General features: G+C 40.7%; 1 protein-coding gene across 1 annotated transcript; it reads left to right on the top strand.

Moving 5' to 3' along the window:
• The first annotated feature begins 4,501 nt into the window (after positions 1-4,501).
• On the top strand, positions 4,502-5,464 carry LOC103128102 (putative olfactory receptor 2B8). The gene has a single exon (XM_007538973.1). The coding sequence runs from the start codon at positions 4,502-4,504 to the stop codon at positions 5,462-5,464; it is 963 nt and encodes a 320-aa protein (XP_007539035.1).
• The last annotated feature ends 16,680 nt before the right edge of the window (positions 5,465-22,144 follow it).

The raw sequence follows: 22,144 nt of genomic DNA, 5'->3' as shown, positions 1-22,144 counted from the left end.
AGTTGTTTTGCTCGCCCCAGGATAATCTTCCTACAGTGTGAACTGACCGCATTCCCCCAAACAATATAAATTTGGTTAGAAATCTGCTAAAAAGTAGGGAAAGGGCTTCAATAATAAATTGATTGAGCCCCTATTTGCTAAGTAATTTTATTTTTAAATGCCCATAATTTATAATCTGGAAAGGATTCGCTCTAAATTTAGAGATATACTAAATTCATTTTAGCCACCTAGGCACACAGAAAATTTGCTTAAAAGTGGATTGTAAGAATTTTAGTGAACATAATTTAATATCTTAGTATTTAATGTTATACTATTAGTTGCCATATATGAGCATAAAGATATATACTTGTATACAGAGCCAGTTCAGTTAGGCATGTTACTCACTATCACATCCTATTCTATTGATGATAAAGGAAAGAGACATTTTATACTAAGAAAGAAAAAACAATACATGCTTAGAGTGTAGTATATTTTAAATTAAAAAGGCATGTGGAAGAGCCGTTTTGAAGGCTTTTAAAAGTATTTGTTTAAATAGGAAGTGAATATGATTTCTTAATTCTACTTCCTATTCAATTTAATACAAGATAGTGAACATAAAAATGAAGTCACCAAATCCTTTAAAATGGTTTCTGTCTGGAAAGTCTTTTTATAGTGTCCAAATGACCTCCAATACATAGAGATTCTCATATGCTATAGAATGAATTCTCCTTTTAAAAAGTTATTCTCCTCTAGCAGTGAGTAGAGCACAGGATTGTATGCATGAATTCCTGAGTTCAGTCTCTGGCATTGCATGTGTCAGAGTCATGTTCTTGTTCTTATTGTCTTTTGTCAATACATATTTTTAAAATGTTCTCATATTTGTATCAGAGGAATTAAATGTGAATGGAACCTAGATGTTACTGTGTATGTACATATATGTATAATATTATGATAATGTAATACATTTACTCAGAGAATTTAAAGTTACAACTTCTGTTACCATCAAACAATTATTCACATTTATACTATGAATGTATTCAATCATTAAAATAAGTTTCCACATAAAAATTATTGCTGGGAGTCACAGTAGAGCAGCTGGTTAAGCACACGTGGTGCAAAGGCAAGGACCCATGTAAGGATCACAGATTGAGCCCCGGGCTCCCCACCTGTAGGGGAGTTGCTTTACAAACAATGAAGCAGGTCTGCAGGTGTCTATCTTTCTCTCCCCCACTCTTTCTTCCCCTCCTCTCTCCATTTCTCTGTCCTATCCAACAACAACAACAACATCAATAACAACAGTAATAACTACAACAATAAAACACGGGCAACAAGAGGGAATAAATAAATATATTTTTTAAAATTATTGCTTTGGATTCCATTTTATTAATTGATTTTTTATTTGTTCATCTTTTTTTATTGATTTAATAATGATCAACAAGACAATAGGATGAGAGGAGTACAATTCCCACCACCAGAGTTCTGTATCCATCCCCTCCACTGGAGGCTTTCCTACTCTTTATCCCTCTGGGAACAAATGCCTAGGATCATTCTGGGGTACAGAAGGTGGAAGGTCTGGCTTCTGTAATTGCTTCTCTGCTTGACATGGCATTGGCAGGTCATACTTCCAGCCTGTCTCTCTCTTTCCTTAGTGGGGCAAAGTCTGGAGAGGTGGGCTTCCAGGGTACATTGGTGAGGTCATCTGCTCAGGGAAGTCAGGTTGGTATCATGGTAGTATCTGCGACTTGTTAGCTGAAAAAGCAGTAAGATATAAAGCAGAAGCATGAAGTAAAAGAAAAGATTAAGAGTTATGGATATGTTTGCAAATATAGTTTATTTTCTATTTTCCTTTTTAAAATATATCTGAGTATAGTCACTCCTAGGAAAAATAAGGATTTTTTTCTTGATAATGCTTTAATCTTTTAAATATCATGACATATAAACTGTTTAAAGAGGTTTAAATTCTTTTTCTTTTATCCACTTATAGATCTTGGAATTTCTGGCACCACATCCAAAAGGTAAGTATACTGACAGTACTTGATTTTTTTTTTTGTAAAAGTATATACTATAAAGCTAGCAAATATTGTACTCACTAAGGTAGTCACTCCTCAAACTAAGTAATTTGGTAAATTGACATATTATTTAGGGATTATTGTTGTTATTCTGTTGTAGCTGCCAGCTACAATTCTGCAGCAAAAAAAGGGTATTCCATTTCAAATTCCAGGCTTTCCAGTACATTCTATCTAGAAATAAAGTGTAATTGTTTTTAAATATTATAGCAAAATTATATATATTGCCTTCAGGGTTATTATGGTTGGGGCTCAGTGCCTGCACCACAAATCCACTGCTTCTGGAGGCTTCCTTTTTTTTAATTTTTTATTTATAAAAAGGAAACATTGACTAAACCATAGGATAAGAGGGGTACAACTTCACACACTTCCCACCACCAGAACTCTGTATCCCATCCCCTCCCCTGATAGCTTTCCTATTTTTTAACCCTCTGGGAGTATGAAACCCAAAGTCATTGTGTGATGCAGAAGGTGGAAGGCCTGGCTTCTGTAATTGCTTCCCTGCTGAACATGGGCATTGACAGGTCGATCCATACTCCCAGCCTGTCTGTCTCTTTCCCTAGTGGGGAAGGGCTCTGGGGAGAAGCTCCAGGACACATTGGTGGGGTTGTCTGTTCAGGGAAGTCTGGTCAGCATCATGCTGGCATCTGGAACCCGGTGGTTGAAAAGAGGGTTAACATACCAAGCCAAACAAATTGTTGACCAATCATGGACCTAAAGGCTATAATAATGCACATGAAGAGTTGGGGGGGGGTGGTGGTAGCTAGCTAGTAGGCATATTTTAGTTATATTTCAAAGGGCCTGTGGCTATACTAGTTTTTGTTTGTTTGTTTATTTGTTTGTTTTTCCCTGAACCTGAAATCTGATATACAGGAGGATCCTAATTATTGTCTGGGGAGATGATGTCATGGCTGGAAAAAGGACCAGAAAGCTGGATCAGGGAAGATAGTAGCTCCCAAATATGGGAAAGGTGTATAAATATTGTTGATTGTAAACCCCATCGATTTGATGTGATCTGGGGCCCATATTCAGCTTAGGAGTCTATGTGACCTCTGCATCCCTGTAGATCTGAGCTCACATTCTGTGGTCATATGTAGGAACGTTCCAAGCTGCCCCAATATAAGGACCCAGCTTCCTCAGGTATAGCAAAGAGTATATTGTCCAGCCTCCCTTTGGGAGGATGGAACATTCTCTATCATTGTTGATCCAAGTTGAGGTCAAGGTCCTATGGGGACCCACAAAGGGGTCTATTGTTTTGTTCCTGATAGAAATGACCAGTAACAATGGAGAGAAGGATTTATTCGAGGTCTAGGTCCATCATGTCTGTTTGGAAATATCAGGATTCCCCAATCAGGGCCCCAGCTGATGGGTATTAATTAATTTTTAAGATTTTTTTTATCAACTAATTAAACCTCTATACAGTCCCCATGTGAAATTTACTTGAACCAATTATTCAAGTTCAAGAAACTAGTATTATATAAATTGAACATATACAGTCTGCTTTATAATTAATTGCCTCTTTAAATAACTTAACTAGGTGGGCACAGAAATTATTGACTGGGTAGGTTGCATGCCTTATTATGCGAGAGTTGAGTCCTGGCAGCATATAGGAAGGAAGAAGTACAATGGCACCAGGGAAAGATACAGCTCTGTGATATCCTTCTTTTCAGCATTTATTTTTATGATCTTTATTAATTTTTTAACTATTTGATAGAACAGATAGAAACGGAGGGGGAGGGGAGATAGAGAGAAACAGAGAAACTCTTGCAGCACTGTTTCACCATTCGTGAAGTTTTCCTCCTGTTAGGTGGAGAGTGGAGGCTTGAACATGGTTCTTCATGCATGGTAATACGTGCACTTAACCAGCTGCACCACCACCTGGCCCCAGCTCTGTGGTTACTTCTCTCTCTCATCTCAGTCTTTCTATTTGAATGATAGGGTGGCCCAGGAAATGAAATCACACATGTGCAAGCTCTTCACTCTTTTTTCCCCCCCTGCAAGTTTCCACTGCTCCTGGTGGACTTAAAATGTATATATTTTATATATATATATATTCATACCAGGACACTACTCAGATCTGGCTTATGATGGTGTACAGGATTTTGGAGCCTCAGGTGTGAAAGTCTTTTTGTATAATCACTATGCTATCTCTCCTACCACAGTGCCCTTTTCCCTTCAGTGGACACTTAATATGTCTTTACTTTTATAATAACTGTATTTATGAAACTGTTTACTAAAGAAATCTGTGTATTTAAACATGGTTATTATAATACAGACACATAATTTTTATTGTTTTTTTCTACTGAGAAAATAGTAGAAATATACTAATAATTTTACTTGTTTCAGCATATATCCTCTGTTTCATGCAGGTTCACGGCTCAGTGCTTAATTTGAAACATAGGATAATCAGGTTCCCAAAACTCTGCCTGCTTTTTCCCTTGAATATTGCCACAGCAATGAGAAGATTCAATAATACCTTTCATCAACTGAATGGCTTTGTTTTAGTGGGTTTCTCTGAATGGCCCAGATTAGAAATGGCTCTTTTTGTGGCCATCTCCATCTTCTACTTGATGACTCTCCTTGGGAATTCAGCCATCATTATCTTGTCACGGCTTGACCCCAGACTCCACACTCCCATGTACTTCTTCTTGGCAAATCTTTCTTTTCTGGATCTCTGCTATACTACCTCTACTGTCCCCCAGATGTTGGTCAATATACAGAGCCATAGGAGAAACATCAGCTACATAGGATGCATAGTTCAACTTTTTATCTTCCTTGGTTTAGGATCCACAGAATGTGTGCTTCTCTCAGTAATGGCCTTTGACCGATATGTAGCTATCTGCAAGCCTCTCCATTACACAGTGATTATGCATTCTAGGCTATGTCAACAACTGGCAGCTGTGACTTGGGTAACAGGTTTCAGCAACTCCTTGGTGCAAACAGTATTGACTTTCTTGTTACCTCGCTGTGGTCATTACCGAGTGGAGAATTTCTTCTGTGAAGTACCTGCCATGCTTCAATTATCCTGTATTGATACATGGATTAATGAAGTAGAGATGTATGCAGCTGTGGTGGTAATAAAAGTTATCCCAGTTGGATTGATTCTATTCTCATACTTCAACATTGTCAGAGCAGTAGTAAGGATCCAATCTTCAGAGAGTCGCAAGAAGGCCTTCAACACATGTGGATCTCATCTGTTGGTGGTCATTATGTTCTATGGCTCAGCCATTAGTGGCTATGCATATATGGCACCCAAGAGCAACTCAGCCAAACTGAAGGGCAGGCTTCTTGCACTCTTCTATGGACTTATAACTCCCATGCTCAATCCACTCATTTATACCCTAAGAAATAAAGATGTTAAGGGAGCACTAAAGAGACTACTGGGTAGAGAACAAAATGAAGGTTGGAACATGACTTAGGGAAAATGCAGCCATCAAAAAGTCATTAACAAAATATCTGTTGCCAACTGCGGTCATTCCTCTAGCTTTCAAATATTTTGGGTTAATTTTGACAGTTATTACCTGTTCTTTTAACAGGAAGCAAAATATTCTGTCCTTGAAACATGAAGCAGACATCTAAAAATAAGTCATGAGTAGTTTTTAATAAAATAATGCATTTTTTCTATATTTTTAAACAAAAATTTAAAATAATCAAATGTAATTTCTTATTCCATAGCAAACTAAAACTTATACTAAAGTGTATGATCTTGAGATTTGTTTAAAAAGTAGAAAGATGACTATGATAAATGACAAGAATGTGTTTGCTGAAAATTAAAGAGAAATTTCATTTTTCTTTTATATCTTTTGCTTATGTTGTTACATTTTTTTAAATTTTGTTGATGGAGTCCTATCACTCCAAGCTAGTTTTTTTTTTTAGGTAGGATAGCAGAGACAAAGAGAAAGAAGGAACACAGCACCAAAGCTACTTCAGAGCCCTACAAGATCAAGCATGGGTCTCAGGTATAGCAAGAATTTTTACCTGATGAGCTATCGCTTTAGTCCAAATTGCTTTATCTCTAATCTAAGCTTAGTCAGGGTAGCATGGGACTTCCTCAGAAATCTATACACATCCTGAAGCCTTTGTTATTATGAGAAAAAAAGAGAGAAAAGATTACAAAAGCTCTGTATTATTACTGTGACAAGTTGTTCAATTATTCAACCTTTGTATCAACCACTTCTATCAACATATTTCTTTGATTCTGCACATCATTATATGTGTGTCTTTCCTCAGGGCTATAAATGAACAACATATGTCTTTTAGTGATAGCCACTGATCTAAAAATATCTTGTTTTTTAATTTTTTAATTATCTTCATTTATTGGAGACAGCCAGAAGTCAAGAGGGAGGGGGTGATAAAGAGGGAGAGAGACAGAGAGACACCTGCAGCCCTGCTTCACCACTCGTAAAGCTTTCCTCCTGCAGGTGGGGACCTGGGGCTCGACCCCGTGTCCTTGCACAATGTAATGCATGTGCTCAACCAGGTGCGCCACCACCCGACCCTAAAAATATCTTGTTTTATCAGTGTATAATTTCATTTTGGTGCACAATCATCTTTATCAGCATTATAATAGTTAACTCAGCAGGCTAAATAGGAAAATAGGAAATTTTATCTAAATTAAAGTGAAAGAAATCATATAGTTTTTATAAATGAGAAAAACAAATATTTTTGTTTAAAACTTTGATATTTGAGGCCTAGAGATAAAGCTCATTGCATATAGATTTTGTTATATAAACAAGAAATCATATAGTATTTTGGAAACCACAATACCATTTACTTAAAACAGATTTTATATTACAACATAGTGGGTGCTGAATGAAAGACCAATCTCTAGGAAAAACTTGTCTGACTTGTCAAAACTAACTTTGGCATGCACTGTAAAAATAATCCAGATAGCTGAAATAATGTTTTTACTAGAGATATAGCTTACTAAATTTTAATCATTTTTTCACATCTTTTGTTATAAATTATGGTGCTCACCTTGGGAAGAGGGGTTATATAATAGATTCAATACTAATCTGAGTAAATTCACAGAAGATAAATAAAAATAACAATCACTACCAAAGACTGTAATTTGGTAGGTCATGTATGAGTTGAAACATACAAAATCCTTTTCCAGATACATTTGAGTATATATAGTTTCTGTTCATCCTAATTGTATGAAAAATTAAGTAGTTGAAGATGTGATGTAGATGTCTTTTACTGTCCACTCTACCCTCAGTTCATACCCAAGAACTATCATACCCTCTCTCAGCATTATAAGAATAAATTTGCAGGATGATGGTGCTTAGCAACTGGTGTAAACCTTCATATTTCCCAGGACAAAGTTCCCCTCCCCAGAGATCTCCACCCTCTAGGACCAACTATGCTGAGCTGGGGTGTGCTATGTTAAACCATTGCCAAGTCTCCTGGCTGATCTCCTACGTCTACTGATGTGAAGTTTCTTCGTTCAGGATCTTGGACTGTTTTCATTATACAAACTTCTGTGCGTCTGTGGTGATGTCTGGAGGAGGCACAGCAGGTTCTCCTTATTTGATTATTTTGACCCTCCCTGTTTTTGTTTTCTTTGATTAGTTACCAGTGCTTAGAATTCTCTCTCTCTCTCTTTTAGAATTTTCTATAATGCTTTCTTTATTAAATTTTTATTATCTTTATTGGACAGAGACTGGCAGAAATTGAGAGGGTAGAGGGAAATAGAGAGGGAGAGTTATAGTGAGACACCTGCAGCCCTGCTTCACCACTTGCAAAGCTTTCCCCCTGCAGCTGGGGACCAAGGGCTTGAACCTGGGTCCTTGTCCATTGCAACGTGTGTGATCAACCAGGTGTGCCACCACCTGGCCCATCTATAATGCTTCCATAGAGGATGGACCTATTTACCAATAGCACATATATGTTCTTTTTTTTATAATCTCATCAGACATTATTGTTTAGCATGTAAATGCAAAAAACAAAAACAAAAAAAACTTGAGGTTATCTAAGACCCCACTAAAATCCTAGGTCTGTTTCCTCTCTAACTTGAGGCCAGATCCCATAAACCTAATATTGCTTTGGATAAAACAAAGGACACTTAAAGCTTTAACAACTGGAAGAAAGTCTAAGCTTGTCAGGTAAAGAAGTGACTATAAAAGCTGCATATGGGTGAAAGACTGGCTCACTTCATGACGGCCTTTTTGGCCACTGTAAATCCATCCCATAACCTGGGGTCCTAGACAGGAAATCCTTGAATTCCCCCATAGATAATATGGGCTTAGATCTCTAATAGATCCCTCTCTTTGCCATCACTGGTCACACCCATTGGGAATGTCATTATAAGCCCTTTTGCAGGCTTTTTTTTTTCCTCCAGGCTTACCAGGGCTTCATGCCTGCACCACAAATTGTCTACTCATGGAGTTCATTTTTCCCATTTTTGTTACCCTTGTTGTTGCCCTTGTTGTTTTTGTTGTTATTGTTGCTGGATAGAAAAGAGAGAAATCGAGAGAGATGGGGAGGACAAAGATAGACACCTTTAGACCTGCCTCACCATTTGTGAAGCAACCCTCCTTGAAAGTGGGGAGCCGGGGACTTGAACCGGGATCCTTATGCTGGTCCTTGCACTTTGCACTTAACCTACTGCACTACTGCCGGGATAGCCTGAGGGTGCTTCTTCCCGAGCTAGTGCTCTCTGGGTTGGAGAGAACTCAACTGGAGCTGATCTAAGCTGCTGCGTGGGAGAGGGATCAGGAACTCATGCCGCACTAACTTCGCAGGAGACACACTCTGGAACTCTTGGAGCTGGAAAGCAATTTCCAAGTGTCTTTAATCAGAAGAGCAGCTGTTTTTTTTTTTTAAATATTTATTTTATTTATTTATTCCCTTTTGTTGCCCTTCTTGTTTTATTGTTGTAGTTATTATTGTTGTTGTTGTTGTTGGATAGGACAGAGAGAAATGGAAAGAGGAGGGGAAGACAGAGAGGAGGAGAGAAAGATAGACACTGGCAGACCTGCTTCACCGCCTGTGAAATGACTCCCCTGGAGGTGGGGAGCCAGGGTTCGAACTGGGATCCTTATGCCGGTCCTTGTGCTTTGCGCCACCTACACTTAACCCACTGCGCTACAGCCCAACTCCCTAGCCCGACTCCACCAATGCCCTGGAGGGAGTGTGGTGCTTTATGTAAATGTAAAAGTGATTTATGTAAATAGACTAAAGCTTTGAATGGGAACAAATCAATCCCTATATAGGCATATGGTTAAGCAGAAGCCAGGGGGAGCAGGCATACTACCCAACATCTCCCCCTTTCTTTTTAACTATTTGCCATAGTATCAGGAGTGCGGGGCACTTTGTGAGGCAGGGAGACTGATAAGAGGCACACTTTTTGGGGTTCTACTGTCCCTCCTTGCTCAGCCTCTTCGTAGAGAGAGAGACTAACAAGATTGACACACCCCTCAGGCTCAAGCCCTTCCAAGCTCAACCATAATCTCACAATTCCCCAACATCTCCCTCTTACTTAATGGCCATATATAACTAGGTCAATGTCTGTAAAAGGCTTCATCTCTGTCAGGGGAATAGCAGTGTAGGGGTGAACAGAAACCTGTTGGGAAGAAAGCAGAATGATAGTGTACAAGTGTCTTCAAAAAGAACTAGCATAAGACAGGGAGGGATAAGTAAGAGTAGCAAGAGACAGAGTGAACCTGATGGGTGGAGGAGTGGGGGCCTGATAAGCCGAGGGGCTAGAGGGGTGATCTGGCATTGCAAAATCCTGAGTCAGCTGGCAGAAAGTTCTATGAACTGCTACAGTCATTCTTCAAGAAGTCCAGCAGTATAAAGGGAATGTCCAGCAAGTTCTATAGAAGCATCAGTCCGATGTCAACAGCCAGGAATTAAATGCCACACGTCTATCTTGATGGAGGAGGACAGCCACTGGAACTTTTCTTCTCTGTAGAGAGTGACCTGGAACCGCCAAAACATGATGGGCGAAACAGAAGCAGTAAGAGCAGACACCGATGGTTGAGAAAAAGGCAGTAGGAAAGTCTTGTCCTTTGGAGTCTGTGAATCAGGTTCTCCAGATCGTGTCAGGTCACATCATGGGTTTCGGGGGATGGCTGTAATTGTGGGTGATGTCAGAGGTCAGGGGTCCAAGATGGATTTCTGGGGATTCTATATGAGCAGATGCTTCTTTATGCGAAGGCTTGTCATAGCTGTAGTCAATTACTTATGAAAAAACTTTGTAACAAATTAGAATTTTACTACAATTGATAACTCAATGATTATAATTGGTTTAGGTATCTTTATAATTTCGTGTAAAGGTCATCTTAAGTGACCTCATGTAGCAGTCTCTATATAGCAAAATTTTCATACCGAATTTAAGTCACATATATTGATTCTTAACTATTTTTACATTGGGTTTTTAAGCAAACTCAGGTTACTAGAGTTAACACATTTTAGTGACAATTTTTTTTGGTACATTTACAATATCAGACTGATGCCAAATTTGTTGTGGATTAATTTCCACAAGATAGTTTACAGGACATTTTGGGGGGCCTTCCAAAAATGTCCTGTATAGAGGATTGTATTTTAACTTAGGAGATGATGAATTGTCACATTGAATATTTAGAGTTTTACCTTAAACACTCAGTTACTTTAATGAATTGATTTTACCTCTCCTGGTAAGAATGTAGCTTCAAAGTTACACTTTAACCATTAAGTTAATGTTTACCAAACTTGAAACACGCATATTAAACATATAGTTTATAACACACAGGAGGAGAAAAACTTGTAAATAAGACATATCATTTCAAATGCGAATTTAGATCTACTGTCATAGTTGAACCATCTTTACTCACACAGTTTAAGACTAAACATTTCATATTTATATAAAGACTTAAAAAAGAAATCAAAAAGAGGAATGAACGATTTTTGGACTGTTTCTGGATGTCTCCAGAAACCATGGCTGCGTCCAGCCGTTTTATATAAAGTCAGTTAACTTTCAGAGTACTCTGAGCACAAAGGGTCGTACAAAAATTTGGTCACTCAACTCACTCAAATATTTTTTTTCTCACTCACTCACTCACTCACTCACAAAACTCAACTGGCCAGTCATAGCATAAGACATTCGGGGCGGGGGGGGAGGAAGAGTTCTGTGAATCAGATTTTTTTTTTATTCTGCCAAGCTGTATTATGGATCCTGGGGTGCATCCTGTAGCCAGTCCTCTTGCAGCCAGTCTTCTTGCAGTGTTTCTTGTTCTTCAGGGATATCAGCGCCATCATGTGGGTATTGCTGGACATGGTGGGCAGGAACTCAAACAGGCTTGGAGTAATTTTGTGGAAAAATGCATGCGAAACCCCTCCCCATAGTCAACAGGGGGTCAGGTCCTTTCCAAATTTTATCAAGTGGGTCTTTCCATTTGACTTTAATAGCTGGGAGGGTGGGTGGTGTTTGCCAATGAAGAATAATAGGAGGTTGGTCTGAGTTTTTGTAAATATTAAAGAGATTTAATGTAGGTAAGGCTTTTGCCAGCTGGATATTGGGGGGTACATTTCCCCTTTTTATTTATTTAATTGAGCCTTAAGAGTTTGATGGGCCCTCTCAACAATGCCTTGTCCCTGTGGATTATATGGAATGCCTGTAGTACGAGTAATGTTCCAGAGGGAACAAAAATCTTTAAATTGTTTGCTGGTAAAAGCAGGTCCATTATCCATTTTAAGTTGAAGATGTAAGCCCATTACAACAAAACAGGAGAGCATATGGCTTATAAGCTTTTTTGAGTTTTCTCCAGTCTGAGCTGTAGCCCACATAAACTTAGAGAAGGTATCAATTGAGATGAACACATATTTTTGTTTGCCAAAGTTGGGTATGTGGGTAACATCAATTTTCCAAAGAGCGTTGGCTTCTAAACCTCGAGGATTAACCCCCAGAGTTTGAATAGCAGGTGTTTTGATTAGACCTGCACAGGAGGAACATGTAGCAAGAATACGTTTTAACTGTGGCAGAGGAATATCAGGAAATCGAGCTCGAAGACCTTTAAGATTAACATGGGTTAGGGAATGAAAGTCAGCAGGATTAGAGACAGAGGCTAAGAGAATTCCTGTGGAGGCAAGGTGGTCGGTTGCAGCATTCCCTTTGGACAGGGGACCAGAAAGAGGGCTGTGGGAACATAGGTGCTGAACATACAGTGGTTGGGTTCGAGAACAGAGCATAGAGGCAATTTGAATTAAAAGAGGAGAAAGTGGGTTGTCATCAATTCTTACATAAGATCAAGCAAGCCATGGAAGTAAGTTAACAGTATACACACTGTCAGAAAAAAGGTTGAAGGATTCTGGTACAGCTTTTAATGCAAGGAAAACAGCATAAAGTTCTTTGTACTGAGGGGAATTATCAGGAAGTTCAGTAAAGAGAGGTTTGGGGTATTGCTGGTCTGGATAATATATAAGGGCAGCAGCTCCCTTTTTTCCACCATCAGTGAACACTGTAGGAGCAGAGGGGATGGGATCTCGAGAGAAAAGTTTAGGTACTAGTAGAGGCAACAGAGGTAAAGAAGCTATCAAATTATTAGAGGGAAAATGATTATCTAATTGTCCTGGAAAACCCATTAAACTTATGGCAAAACGAGAATGGTGGCGTATGAGCCATTCTGTATCTGTGAGAGAAAAGGGAAGAATGATTGAATCTGGTTCCCTTCCTAAGACCTGAACCAATCTGTTTCTTCCTTGGCGAACCATAAATGCTAAGGCATCAATCTCTGTAAGGAGTCTTGGAGCTCCGCCTACTGACGTATGAAGCCATTCGGGAATGCCATGTTTCTGCCACAATGCCCCCACTACCGTGGGGGTGGAGTTAAATATTAGAAGATTTACTGGAGAGGAGGGGGAGAACCGAATGAGGTGCATGTCCTGGAGAGCCTGGTTAACTTTTTCCAGTGCCAAGGAGGCTTTGGGGGTTAACATACGCTTTGAGGAGGGCTGTTTGTTTCCTTTTAACAGATCGAACAGTAGTTGCAGGCAGCTCATAGGCAGATAAAGATACTGCCTAAGCCAATTCAAATTTCCAAGAAAACTTTGTAAAGAAGCAAGAGTGAGATTAGAAGGAAAAGTAACACAAGGTTTTAAAGGACGAATGTGCGTTAGGGAAATCTCTGAACCTAAGAAAGATATTGGAGGGATTAGCTGTATCTTCTCAGGAGCTATATTAAGTCCTCTTCTCTTTAAGGCAGGGATTAGAAAATCACGTAGGGCAGAGAAATCCGTATCTAATTCTCCCCATATTAACACGTCATCCATATAATGAAAAACCTTAAGGCCCTTATGAATATATGTAAAAATGGCAGATTTAACAGCCTCTTGACAAATAGTATGACTATTAGCCATGCCCTGGGGCAGTACCACCCATTCAAATCTATCGGCAGGGCTGGCATTATTAATAGAAGGAACAGAGAAAGCAAAACGTTTACAATCTTGTGGGTGTAAGGGAATAGAGAAAAAACAATCCTGTATATCAATAGCTATGATTGGAATTCCTGTGGGAATTGTGGAAGCAAGAGGCAAACCCCTTTGGGGGGAGCCCCAAACCTGCATGGTTTTATTAAATGCACAAAGATCTTGGAGGAGGCGCCATTTTCCTGAGCGCTTTTTAATCACAAAGACTGGAGTATTCCATGGGCTCCGAGAATGACGAATGTGTCCCAAAGATAACTGCTCTTGGACGAGTTCTTTTAAAATTTCTACCTTCTCCCTAGGCAAAGGCCACTGTTCCACCCAGACAGGCTCATTAGAAAGCCAATCTAAGCGGGGAGTTCTGTTACAAACAGTGGCAGTTAGTATTGGGGGTGCTGGTTGGGTCTAGCAGTCTCACAGGAGTGAGTGTGGTGTCCTGCAGAGGTGTCTGAGGATATCACTACATCTAAAGATTCCAGCAAGTCTCTTCCCAATAAATTGGTGCTTATATCAGCTATTAAAGGTTGAAAGCGTCCGGTAGTCCCTTCTGGATCTTCCCACACAAGGGAATCTCGTGTGCGGAATGCCTGAGTCAATCCTCCAACACCATGTAAGCGTGGTCCTGGGAGGAGTTCCCAACTCTGGGGAACCTCTGCTTGTCTTAATATTGTTTTATCTGCTCCTGTGTCAATCAAACACTTAAAAGGAATATTACCAATCTTTACTGTCATAGTTGGGTGACCCCTTTCTAAAACAGGGGTGGTCCATAAAATCTCAGACTCCGAATTCGAGCTGTTCTCTTGCTCCAGCCGGTTATTTCTATGCTGGAAGTTCCCACATACCGCGGGTTCCTCCTTCTGCTCACCCTCTGTTATTGTTACTTGGCGTGGTGGGTGTAGCGATGGATTGGGTCCCAAGCTGGGCTTCTGTTTGTGGAAGAAGGGCACAGCACCAAGAGGGTGACCTGCTTCATTCCCTCTTGGGGGCGGGGCTAAGGGAAGCCCCACATCTAGTTTAAATCCCTGTTTACATTTGGCAGAGGCGTGCCATTCCTATGGAACCTTGACCAACAATCTCTCCTCAAGTGAAATCCTTTCTGGCATCTGGGACAAGGCATTCGTGGTCTCTGGTTCCCTGTCTGGAGGTGGGGTTGCCCTGACTGGAGGTGGGGTCGCCCTGACTGGAGGCGGGGTCGCTGTCTATTTTCTGGACATTGGTTACGCCAATGCCCTTGGCGACCGCACTGAAAGCAAGCCCCTTTTTGCTTATGTAAGGTAGCTGCATAGGCCTGTAACATAGGTCCTTGAAAAGAGCTTGATCTGAGATCCTGTGTAGCTATAATCCAAGTATCTGGGTGGGTGTTTGTTTTTAAGAGTGATACAGGCCTGTTGAAAATGTGGAAGCATTCCATCCCAGACTATGGATCGCAGGAGGAGAAAACGAGGGTCAGGATCACGACAGGCCTTTGCTTCTTCTTGTTTTTAAGGTGCTGGTTAAGTTCTATGATCACTTCCTTTATCTCTTGGACCTCAGCCTCTAGGTCCTTAAGCCTTTTGAGAGGTTGCCCTATATATCCCTTAAAACCTGCTATGATGATCAACAGGATATAAGGTGCAGCCCGAGAAAAATGTCCCAGATATATAAAAATTGTATACTGGAAAAAGAATGCAGAATTTGGAAAAGATTTTTCCATGGTGGAGAGATCTCAGGAAAACAATAAGAAAGAAAAAAAATCACAGTGCCTTAACACAATACTGCAGATACCCAAAAGGTGTGTATTTATCTAGGATGTCTTCTTGTAAATCTGCTGCTTACGTGTCCCTGTTCAGGCGCCAGATGTAAGGATAGCCTGAGGATGCTTCTTCCCGTGCTAGTGCTCTCTGGGTTGGAGAGAACTCAACTGGAGCTGATCTAGGCTGCTGCGTGGAAGAGGGATCAGGAACTCATGCCGCACTAACTTCTCAGGAGATACACTCTGGAACTCTTGGAGCCGGAAAGCAATTTCCAAGTGTCTTTAATCAGAAGAGCAGCTGTTTTTATACTCTCCAAGTAGGGTGGAAACAGGATGTGACATAGAGAGGGTGGAGTGAAAAGTGACTGATGGAAGATCAGGGTATGACAAGGAGAGGATCAGGGTGTGACAAGGAGAGGGGGTGGAGCAGGTGAGAATTCTACCACTAAATCACCAATGCCCTGGAGGGAGTGTGGTGCTTTATGTAAATGTAAAAGTGATTTATGTAAATAGACCAAAGCTTTGAATGGGAACAAATCAATCCCTATATAGGCATATGGTTAAGCAGAAGCCAGGGGGAGCTGGCATACTACCCAACACACTACTGCCTGGCCCCCTGTGGGCTTCTTTAGTACTGTACCCTTACTGTGAAATAGAAATGGTAAGGACTGTCCCACTCTCCAAATGGAGGCTGGGTAATACTACTCTGCCACTTGAGGAAGACTGGCTCTGAAATGAGCACAGCCTAGAATTTTTCCAGCTATGACTATAAACTGTGAGCTCAGTCTGACAAGGACTCATAGGGTGTACAGGCTTCTGTGCTAAATATGAATGGTTATGGGCCCTAGGTTAGATTGTTGTGGTAAATAGTGAATTGTATTTATATATCTTCTTCAAGTTTATGAGCAGCTCTCTACCCTAATCCTGTTTCTTATTTCTACTTTGAACTCTGACACCATTTTCCCAAACATTTTCTTGTTCACCCCCATGTTAGCTATCAAGCTCAAGCAAAAATTAATACACATGTTCTTAGGAACATTCCTAAAATAGACTTCCTAGTTTTCTTTTATCCAAAGGTCCATACTATCATCTGCTCTATTCTTACCTTTGGGTTCCTGTTTATTAAACATTTTGTCCTGCTTTTCCTCTTACTGCATTTTAGTGACTAAGTTCCAGATGCTACTATGATTCCATCCTGACTTCCCTGGGTAGATGACATCAGTGCTTCCTGGAACCTCACGTCTCCAGATCCCTACCTCACTAGGGAAAAATAGAAATAAGATAGGTGTAAGGATTGACCTTCCAATACCCATGCCCAGTGGAGAAGCAATTACAGATGTCAGAACTCCCACTTTGTGCATCCCCAAAAGAATTTTGGCACATACTCCCAGAACTATAAACAATAGAGATGTTTCCAGTGGAGGGGAAGGAATACAGAACTCTGGTAGTGGGAACTTTATGAAATTACAATTATATTCCTTACAATCTTGTAAATAAATAATAAATTGTTAGTAAAAAAATAAAATGTTAAACAAAGAAACAAGAAAAGAAAGTATTATTTGGTGCTTTTTCATATAGACTATTCTCTGTCAAACTAATAAAAAGAAACAAAATAGAATTCCAGAGACGGGGCTACAGAGCAGTAGCAGTTCTGTTTCTCTCCTTTCTTCTCCTGGGTCAACTAGGAATACCAAAGGAGACCACCTGGGACCGAAACAAGGCAGGACTAGAATGACTTCAGAAACCCACCAAACCACCCATGAGTGAAAACACATGTGGCTCATAGACAGGGAGGAGCCCAAGGATAGATTGAGTGGCTGGTATTAGTCTGGCAGTTTACCAGTTGAGGCACCACCTCCAGTCTGTTTTACCAACAAAAAGACTGTTGAAGGGAGGAGAGGACTCCCCTAAGAATCACCAAATGCAATTGTGAGTCTCCATTACTACTGCCTTCAGAGAAAGGAGCAGCAGGGGGGAGGCCCTGTGCTGACATATGAACAGAGAACTGACCAGGAAACTCAGGAGAAGAACCACAGCTTAGTGGCCTCTCAGTGGAGCTGTATAGTGGGAACCTTTCCACATTATTTTCCTGATGAGAACATGGTGAATAAATTGCTTCAGAACCTATGGACTATAAAAGGGATTGTTTAGAAACTCACAAGGCCCAGCAGTGCTGCCCAGCTGGCAGAGACACAGAATTAAGCCTGGAATTTTGGATCCTTGGGGTGTGAGAGTCTCTTTGCATATGAATCCACATGGATCCCAGTCACTCTCAAAGCCAGCAACAAGCAGCTCCTGACAGCTTTCAACCTGATGCTGTTGACTGGCTATGGAAGAAGGGCAAACGCTAGAAGAAGACCACTGTGCTATCTTTCTCACACCCTGATTTATCTCTTGGTCAGGAGTCAGTGATTAAGCTAAGAAACCTATAGTTTAAAAGCCCTTGGGCTCCCATAGCTTACAGGGTAGAAAAAGAACAAAAGAGGCTTTTAACAGCCTGGGCTCCAACACAGGGACTGAAATAATATTGAGCCAACTGTTAATTTCCACAACTGTGAACCCTTTAATTACCCTATTTAAGACACAAGTCAATCCAGGCAAGAGTGATCAGTAATTTGAAAAGTACTGAGAGGAAGACTTCATAACATTATATATAAAATGGTTAAACCAACAAGAAGAGAAATGAACCAGGACAAGAGTCCAGCTAAAAGTCCCAAAAGGTTGAACCATAGAATAGTGAGGTCAACATCCAAATGCCTGTTATGGAAATAGTCACAGGAGTGAGTAAAGAGTTTGAAAGAATTGTCATTAGAAACGCAAAAACAACAAATGAGACTATGGAAGAAAACACTAATTACCTCAAGGTTATTAGAGAGCTGAAAGCTGAAATAGCTGAGCTGAGAACTTTTGGGGTATCTCTCTCTCTCTCCGGCGGGGTGGTCTCCAGGGGAAAGGTAATGGGCTGGTTCTTTCTCGCTCACGACAGGGGTGACACGAAGTAAAAGACACCAGGGGACTCTTTTTTTTTTTGATTTTTTTTTCTTTTTTAATTTTTTATTTAAGAAAGGATTAGTGAACAAAAACATAAGGTAGGAGGGGTACAACTCCACACAATTCCCACCACCCAATCCCCATAACCCACCCCCTCCCATGGTAGCTTTCCCATTCTCTAGCCCTCTGGGAGCATGGACCCAGGGTTGTTGAGGGTTGCAGAAGGTAGAAGGTCTGGCTTCTGTAATTGCTTCCCCGCTGAACATGGGCGTTGACTGGTCGGTCCATACTCCCAGTCTGCCTCTCTCTTTCCCTAGTAGGGTGTGTCTCTGGGGAAGCTGAGCTCCAGGACACATTGGTGGGGTCTTCAATCCAGGGAAGCCTAGCCAGCATCCTGGTGGCATCTGGAACCTGGTGATTGAAAAGAGAGTTAACATATGAAGCCAAACAATTTGTTGAGCAATCATGGATCCCAAGCTTGGAATAGTGGAGAGGAAGTGTTAGGGAGGTGCTCACTGCAAACTCTAGTGTACTTCTGCTTTCAGGTATATATTTTGCAGTAGTTTATGGATACGTCTGCACATAAGCTCTCTCTCACAGAAACTGGTGTATATCTAGGTTATGGGACTTTGTTAGAAAGTGAACTACCTGAGATGAAATTAGAGTGTACTATAAAAGGAAAGGTCACACCCGAGTAATGAAGCTGAAGGGTTGTCATTCCACACGTGAAGTCTCTGGATACAGTCTGAGGTGAAGCATGTTGAGGTGGCAATCGTTGCTTTGGTTAGGTTGTGATTGGCGGATGCAATATTATTTGGTTTGGATTGGGAGATGCATACGGGAAAGTGGGCCCTATCCAAGGGTTCCAGGACTGGGGGAAGTAGGGGCTCTATAGTGAAGATGTGAGGTTCCTGCTGTCTTAGGGTTCAAACAGACAATCGATAGTTAATATTATCATCACATTATTTGTTAATTGGGTTAACTTTGAAAAGTCCCTTTGTTATGGTTTGCTGTACAGTACCCAGTATCTTGTATATAGCTGTGCTATTGGATGCTTCTAATCTACTTGGTCTAGGCTTTTGAGAGAGTCCGCATATCAAATACATAGCCTATATATTAAAAAGATTCAGTTTGTCTTTTGAGAAACTTTGAGACATACAATTGATTTCCCCCTCTCATATTAATTAACTACTGATTTATATGTCTACATTTTGCTAGGAGTGTACATAAACACCATTCCCACCACCAAAGGAGTGTGACCCATCCCTCCCACCCACTCCCACCCCCCCACTGCCGGGATAGCCTGAGGGTACTTCTTCCCGAGCTAGTGCTCTCTGGGTTGGAGAGAACTCAACTGGAGCTGATCTAGGCTGCTGTGTGGGAGAGGGAACGCGTGCTGCACCAACTTCCGCAGGAGATACACTCTGGAACTCTCGGAGCCGGAAAGCAATTTCCAAGTGTCTTTAATCAGAAGAGCAGCTGTTTTTATACTCTCCAAGTAGGGTGGAAACAGGATGTGATATAGAGAGGGTGGAGAGAAAAGTGACTGGTGAAAATCAGAGTGTGACAAGGAGGGGGCGGAACAGGCGAGAATCCTATAACTGAACCACCAATGCCCTGGAGTGCTTTATGTAAAAGTGATTTATGTAAATAGACCAAACCTTTGGATCAGTAAATCCCTATATAGCCATATGGATAAGAAGAAGCCAGGTGGAGATGGCAACTACCCAACATCTCCCCCTTTCTTTTTAACTTTTTGCCATAGTATCAGGAGTGTGGGGCACTTTGTGAGGCAGGGAGACTGATAAGAGGCACACCTTTTTTGGGGTTCTACTGTCCCTCCTTGCTCAACCTCTCCGTGGAGAGAGAGACTAACAGGATTGACACACCCCTCAGGCTCAAGCCCTTCCAAGCTCAACCATATCCTCACAATTCCCCAACATCTTCCTCTTACTTAATGGCCATATATAACTGGGTCAATGTCTGTAAAAGGCTTCATCTCTGTCAGGGGAATAGCAGTGTAGGGGTGAACGGAAACCTGTTGGGAAGAAAGCAGAATGATAGTGTGTAAGTGTCTTCAAAAATAACTAGCACAAGACAGGGAGGGATAAGTAAGAGTAGCAAGAGACAGAGTGAGCCTGATGGGTGGAGGAGTGGGGGCCTGATAAGCCGAGGGGCTAGAGGGGTGATCTGGCATTGCAAAATCCCGAGTCAGCCTGCTACAGTCATTCTTCAAGAAGTCCAGGAGTATAAAAGGAGTGTCCAGCAAGTTCTATAGAAGCATCAGTCCAATGTCAATGGCCAGGAAATAAATGCCACACGTCTATCTTGATGGAGGAGGACGGCCACCGGAACTTTTCTTCTCTGTAGAGAGTGACCTGGAACCGCCAAAACATGATGGGCGAAACAGAAGCAGGAAGAGCAGACACCGATGGTTGAGAGAAAGGCAGTAGGAAAGTCTTGTCCTTCGGAGTCTGTGAATCAGGTTCTCCAGATCGTGTCAGGTCACATCATGGGTTTCTGGGGATGGCTGTAATTGTGGGTGATGTCAGAGGTCAGGGGTCCAAGATGGATTTCTGGGGATTCTATATGAGCAGATGCTTCTTTATGCGAAGGCTTGTCATAGCTGTAGTCAATTACTTATGAAAAAACTTTGTAACAAATTAGAAGTTTACTACAATTGATAACTCAATGATTATAACTGGTTTAGGTATCTTTATATAATTTTGTGTAAACGTCATCTTACGTGACCTCATGTAGCAGTCTTTATATAGCAAAGTTTTCATACCGAGTTTAAGTTACATATATTGATTCTTGACTATTTTTACATTGGGTTTTTAAGCAAACTCAGGTTACTAGAGTTAACACATTTTAGTGACAATTTTTTTTTTTTTGGTACATTTACAATATCAGATTGATGCCAAATTTGTTGTGGATTAATTTCCACAAGATAGCTTACAGGACATTTTTGGGGGCCCTCCAAAAATGTCCTGTATAGAGAATTTGTATTTTAACTTAGGAGATGATGAATTGTCACATTGAATATTTAGAGTTTTACCTTAAACACTCAGTTACTTAAATGAATTGATTTTACCTCTTCTCGTAAAAATGTAACTTCGAAGTTACGATTTAACTGTCAAGTTAATGTTTACCAAACTTGAAACACGCATATTAAACATATAGTTTATAACACACAGGAGGAGAAAAACTTGTAAATAAGATATATCATTTCAAATGTGAATTTAGAACTACTGTCATAGTTGAACCATCTTTACTCACACAGTTTAAGACTAAACATTTCATATTGATATCAAGACTTAAAAAAGAAATCAAAAGGGGGAATGAACAATTTTTGGACTGTTTCTGGACGTCTCCAGAAACCATGGCTGCATCCAGCCGTTTGATATAAAGTCAGTTAACTTTCAGAGTACTCTGAGCACAATGGGTCATACAAAAATTTTGGTCACTCAACTCACTCAATTTTTTTTTTTTTTCACTCACTCACTCACAAAACACAACTGGCCAGTCATAGCATAAGACATTCATTCGGGGGGGGGGAGAGTTCTGTGAATCAGATTTTTTTTTTTTTTTTGATTCTGCCATGCTGTATTATGGATCCTGGGGTGCATCCTGTAGCCAGTCCTCTTGCAGCCAGTCTTCTTGCAGTGTTTCTTGTTCTTCAGGGATATCAGCACCATCATGTGGGTATTGCCGGACATGGCGGGCAGGAACCCAAACAGGCTTGGAGTAATTTTGTGGAAAAATACATGCGAAACCCCTCCCCATAGTCAACAGGGGGTCAGGTCCTTTCCAAATTTTATCAAGTGGGTCTTTCCATTTGACTTTAATAGCTGGGAGGGTGGGTGGTGTTTGCCAATGAAGAATTATTGGAGGTTGGTCGGAGTTTTTGTAAATATTAAAGAGATTTAATGTAGTTAAGGCTTTTGCCAGCTGGATATTAGGGGGGTACATT

This window comes from Erinaceus europaeus, chromosome 4 (genome assembly GCF_950295315.1).
Source record: "Erinaceus europaeus chromosome 4, mEriEur2.1, whole genome shotgun sequence".
Classification (NCBI taxonomy): domain Eukaryota; kingdom Metazoa; phylum Chordata; class Mammalia; order Eulipotyphla; family Erinaceidae; genus Erinaceus; species Erinaceus europaeus.
This window is presented reverse-complemented; position numbering and strand designations above follow the sequence as displayed.

What these genes read in the sequence shown, in the direction of transcription:
- LOC103128102 (XM_007538973.1), top strand. Translation starts at nt 4,502, where the DNA reads ATGAGAAGATTCAATAATACCTTTCATCAACTGAATGGCTTTGTTTTA.